Genomic DNA, 5,164 nt, shown 5'->3' with positions numbered 1-5,164 from the left:
AGCTTTTGCAGTCACATAAAAACTATTGCAGTGTATGCATGCTAATTCAAAGTGTGTTTGTCTAAGCTGTCCTACATGTACAACAAATAATTGAGATGTTTTTGGACAATTTGTATTTTGGAGACAGCAATGATTTCTTTCTACTATAGTAAAAATATCAAATCAGAGTATTTATATAGGTTCTTCTGTTTAGTCTGATCAATTCACAAAACTTACTCAAATCTTTAGTAGTTATTTTATCCGCTTACAAGTCTGAAGTGTCGGCCGGGTCTGAAACAGAAGGCAAAAAATAAATAAAAATCAATAATGCAGAAGTATTTGCGATATGTGATTTAAATTGTGTTTGGTTTTACTACAAGTATAAATCAACAACATTTCATTTCAACTGATCTTAAAACATATCGAACGGTAAGTTCTCAAAGTCAGTTTTAATTTTTCAAGTTGTTTCAAATCTGGGCAAAAGATAAAATATTTTTTTCAGTTGTGGGAATTATAATTATTGAAGCAAAACTGACTTTTAATTAGGTTCGAGCAAGGTTATTTCATCACCATTCACACTGTCAGTCACTCCATAGAAATGAAAATGTTATTTTTTTTCAAAGGTTACTTTCTGTAGCCGATCTGCTAGCGATCCACTGGATGGTTAAGAACTGTGCGTGCAAAAGCAAGTTGAGTGGCCTGAACATGAAGCGCACCCAGGTGGCGTGGTGGCGTTGGGCGACAGAGTTGTTGAGCTGCAACGCAGCAATAATATCAGTTTTGACGAGCGACTGGCTTCAGGATCGCAGTCAATAGCGCCTGCAACGCGGTGGGTAGGCCAGCCCGCCCAGCAGCCGGGTGAAGCTGGTGGCCCGCCCTGCCCGGCGAGCGTCCAACACCACCACGAAGTATCGGGTGTCACTTCGCCTCGTCCCCCACGCTTCCCCAGATCAGGCCTTAGTTAGTAACAAACACAAACTAGTAACAATCTCGGCCTGATACAAACTTTTTAAATATTTCTTCAGGTTTTACCTGTCGCTTTAGCTTAAGAGAAGTGATTGTTAAAAACTGTTTTAGCCAAAAAAAATTTGTTTTTTGAAAACAAAAAAAAAGAAACTCTACATCTTTTAATCAGATAGTTCTGAAATTCAGTCAAACATATCGCTTAATCATTTGCAATGGATATATATGTATGTAGATAGATAAATTTCAGTGCCAATACCGGCCAATACTCTTTCAATTACAGCAAAAGCATCACACGCGACAAGCGGTTCCACGCCGTACCATGCAGCACCCTACATCATTTTCACTCTCTGTATCCAGACCACATATTCCCTTTCGTTAGAGGACAGCATTCTCAAAACAAGTCGAGGCAGGCAATAATCGTGAACTCAGTTAAGCAAAAATTTTCAAAAGTGGTAAATTAATTTCTCTTCAAAGAAGCAAACTGCACCTTACTGATTTGCAGTCTGAACATTTAATGGGACATACAAAGACGTTATGGTTACGTATTAGTTGTATTTATTTGTCACGGCACACATCAGTTCGTCGTTTCCTTTTCATTAGTGGCGATTTGAAATTCATTCGTCAAAAATCAAACGACAAAAAGGTGGGCCCGCGCGATTACATAAACAAAAACAAAAACATGTAACCCTGTAAGCTGAGACTGAAACATTTACAAGATGTTTCGCACTGACAAAGAATGCGGTCAAACGAAGATTGAAAAAATATTTTACTGCCATGGAAAAAATAAAAATTTGCGCAAGAAACATAAAAGGGCTACAAAACGGCTTTAAGAACACAAGACTTGAGACAGAAAAGTATACTTGAAAGGTGAAGTTTACTGTGAAGAGAGGATCATTTAGTCTGAAACATTGTTTGAAAAGTAAATTATTTAGTTCATAACAAAACTGTTACTGTATTGGTATATCAACTAAGACTTGCCAAATCGATAAGCGCAATGTCAAACTCACATAAAATAAAAAGAGAGAAAAAGGAAAGAAAATGTTTCAACCAAAAAGTAGTATTGTTCCCAATACCTTTCTTGAGCAAACCTTTCTATGTGACTTCGCTTAGGACTTAAGGCCCTCAAAATTTCCCGATTGGAAGGATTCCCTCACGACTGTCATCTCATCAGATCAGTTGTCCTCTCGAAATGAGGCCACGGTGCAGGAGGAGAGGGTGTGGGGGGTGGTGGGGGGGTCGGGGTCGTCGGGGCTGCCCGCGTCAGAGTCCGCCGTGTCGCCCTCGGCGACGACGCCGCCGCCGTCGGGCTGGCCGGCCAGGCTTCTGTGGAGGTCGCGGCCGCTCTTGACGCGCGGGCACTTGGCGCGGAGGCCCTCGATCACGCCCATGCTGAAGCCCGACGGGCGCGCGTGCTGGTCGAAGAGCTTGAAGGCCCTGGAGGGCATGATGTCGTAGTCGGCCATGTCCGGGTGCGCGTCGCCGCCGTACGAGCCCCAGGTCTCGTAGTAGCTCGTGTACTCGGAGAGGTTGTCGCCGTAGACGCCGTGCTGCTCGACGGGAGGCACCCTCAGGGGCGCCCGGGCGGGCGCGCGCAGGACGCAGCCCTCCTCCGACGTGGAGGTGTCGTAGGGGTCCATGTCCTCCTGCAGGATGCGCAACGCGGCCGCCTGCAGCTTGGCCATGGGCACCTTGCGCAGGCGGCGGCCCTTCTTGCGCTGCAGCAGCGTCTGCACGAGCTCGCGCACCAGGCGGTCGGTGACGGTGGGCGACGACGGCGACGTGATCCCGGACGAGGATGACAGGCTGTCGGGGTCGCTGAGGGCGGGGCCGCAAGGGCGCAGCGGCAGGGTGAGGCACTCCTTGCGGCCGGCGAGGCTGCCCACAACTTCGAGCTGGGAAGCAGGCAGCTCGGGCGCCGCGGCCGCGGGGGCGGGGCCGCTGAGGCTCTCGTCCTGGAGGAGCCTGAAGAGTCGGGAATGTGTCTGTGCGCGCTGGTACTTGCTGATTTTCCTCGGCGTCCTGGGCGTGCTCGCCGTCGTGTTGTCCGTTGCCGTGTCGTCGTTCTCCGCCTCCGAGATGTGCCTGCTCATGTCGGACGTGACGCCAGAGTCGTCCTCCTCCTCGCTGTGCTCCGTCTTGTCGTCGGCGGCGTCCTCGTCCTGCCTGGCGGTGGCCTTGGGCGGCTGCAGGAGCAGGTGGCCGGCGGGGTGCTCGGCGCTCAGGTTGGCGATGAGCCCGCGCACGCAGCGCTCCACTTCCTCCGGTCGAGAGTCGCTCTCGAGCTCCTCGGCGTCCGTGTCTTCGGCGTCCTCCGCCTCCTCCGCGCTCTCCTCTGCGGCGACCTCGACCGCGACCTCGGCCGCCTCTTCCTCCAGTCGGCTGCCCCGGCCGCTGGCGGCGCTGCGGGAGCTCTTGCTGGTCCTGCTGCTCCTGCCGCTCCTGCTCACGCTGCTGCCACTGCTGCTGGTGCTGCTGCTGGTGCTACTACTGCTGCTGCTACTGCTGCTACTACTCGAGCTGGACGAACTGATGTCGTCGTCTTCGTCACTATCCTGCATGGAAGAGTCGGCCTTTGCAGGATGAAGCCTTTCCGTGCTGGGCTCTCGAGTGTGTTCTTCTCTCCGCTCTTCTTCTTCCTCTTCGCTGGGCTGCCGGCGGGTCTTCACCGTCTGTATCGTGCCGTCCTCGCCCCACTCGAAGTCTTCCTCGACGTCTTCCGCGGCGGCGATCATTTCCTCGCCGTTGCCCTGAGCGATACCGTCGTCCTCATCGGCGTCCTCATTGTCGCGCTCGTCGACACCCGCCGACGCGCGGACCGTCCTGGCGCCGCTCGCGTCGTCCTCCCAGTGGCAGTCGCTGACCTCGCTGCCGCTGTGGGCCTCGCCCCTGGCCGCCGGCCCGCCCCGCACCGTCTGCACGCTCGTGCTGCTCGAGTCGTCCTCCCAGTGGCAGTCGCTCTCCTCGGTGCTCTTCGCTCTGTCGTCCTCCTCCGACATCCAGGCCGAGGTGCTGGACGGCCGGCGGCTCCGGAAGGGGAAGCAGACGCTGACGTCCGACGGCGTGCTGCTCGCGGACGACGAGGCCGGTGGGCTGACGGCGTCGTCCTGCCTGGCGGTCACGGGCGCGGCCACGTCCCCACTAGGCTCCGATGGCGGGACAACCGCCGGGAAGGTCGGCCTGGACTTCTCGGACCTCGGCGAAGATTCGTTGGAGCTCGTCGAAGACCGGCGGACCTCCCCGACGATGACAGTCGTGACCTCCTCGTCGTTGGCGGACCTCGTGAAATGCAGCTTGAGCGGCAGCCGCACCGTGACCGTCGTGGACTCCCCGCCGTCGTCGTCCTCCGAGTCGTCTCCGCTCACCGCCGTGGCCGTGGAGTGCTCGCTCTCCTGTCGCCTGCGCACGCTTTCCGCGTCGCTCACGTCGCTCTCCTCCGGGATCACGCTGAGCTGGTGGGGGTACGCGTCTGCTGACGGAGGCACCACCACGTCGTCCTCGCCGTCGTACTCGTCGTCATCCTCGTCGTCATCGTCATCATTGTCCTGGTCGCTGGACTCCTCGTTGCCCGCGTCGCCGCTGTCGCTGTAGACGTGCACGTTGGGCACGGAGCGGCCGGCCCTCAGCGGAGAGGCGTCGACGCGGTCCTCCACCTCGGTGTCCGTGTCCGAGTCGTCCTCGTCGCTGTCCTCCTCAACGTCCGCTAGGGTCGTCCTGTTGGGCTGCTCTTCCTCCTCCTCGGTGTTGGGCGTCGTCACGGTGATGCTCGGCGTGGTGGCGGCGGGTGGCTGCGGCGGCGGCGGGTAGGGTGGCCAGCCGTACCACGCGTCGTGTGGGTGCAGCTGGTGCTGGTGCGCCCTGAAGCGGGCTCCGTAGTACGTCATCTCGTCCGTGGACGAGTACCCGGAGCAGTCCTCCGAGTCGCTGTGGTACGAGGCGGGGGCCCCTGCCCAGTACGGGTCGTAGCCGTAGTAGTATCCCTGCGGGTACCCCTGCGGGTAACCCTGCGCGTACCCCTGCTGATACCCGGGCGGGTAGCCCAGTGCGGCGTTCATCTCGGCCATGTACGCGGACATGGCGTTGTAGTGCTCCCAGAACTGCTGCTGCTGCTCGGGCGTCGCCTGCGCCGGCGGCGGCGGCGGCGCCGGGGGCGGCGGCCACTGACTCTGACCCTGACCTGCCCAGTGACCTTCTGGGAGGTGGAGGGGGTGGGGAGGGATCG

General features: G+C 56.4%; 1 protein-coding gene across 1 annotated transcript; it reads right to left on the bottom strand.

Moving 5' to 3' along the window:
* Positions 1-6: 6 nt before the first annotated feature.
* On the bottom strand, positions 7-5,159 carry LOC127752011 (protein starmaker-like; the record flags this gene model as incomplete). The annotated part of the gene is made up of 2 exons (XM_052276440.1): positions 7-270; positions 2,034-5,159. A coding segment is annotated over one exon (3,042 nt), but the record flags the coding sequence as incomplete, so codon positions are not given.
* Positions 5,160-5,164: the final 5 nt, after the last annotated feature.

This window comes from Frankliniella occidentalis, unplaced genomic scaffold (genome assembly GCF_000697945.3).
Source record: "Frankliniella occidentalis isolate FOCC.00 unplaced genomic scaffold, Focc_3.1 Scaffold9, whole genome shotgun sequence".
NCBI classification, from domain to species: domain Eukaryota; kingdom Metazoa; phylum Arthropoda; class Insecta; order Thysanoptera; family Thripidae; genus Frankliniella; species Frankliniella occidentalis.
The sequence above is the reverse complement of the archived record's forward strand: the minus strand, read 5'-3'. Positions and strand labels throughout refer to the sequence as shown.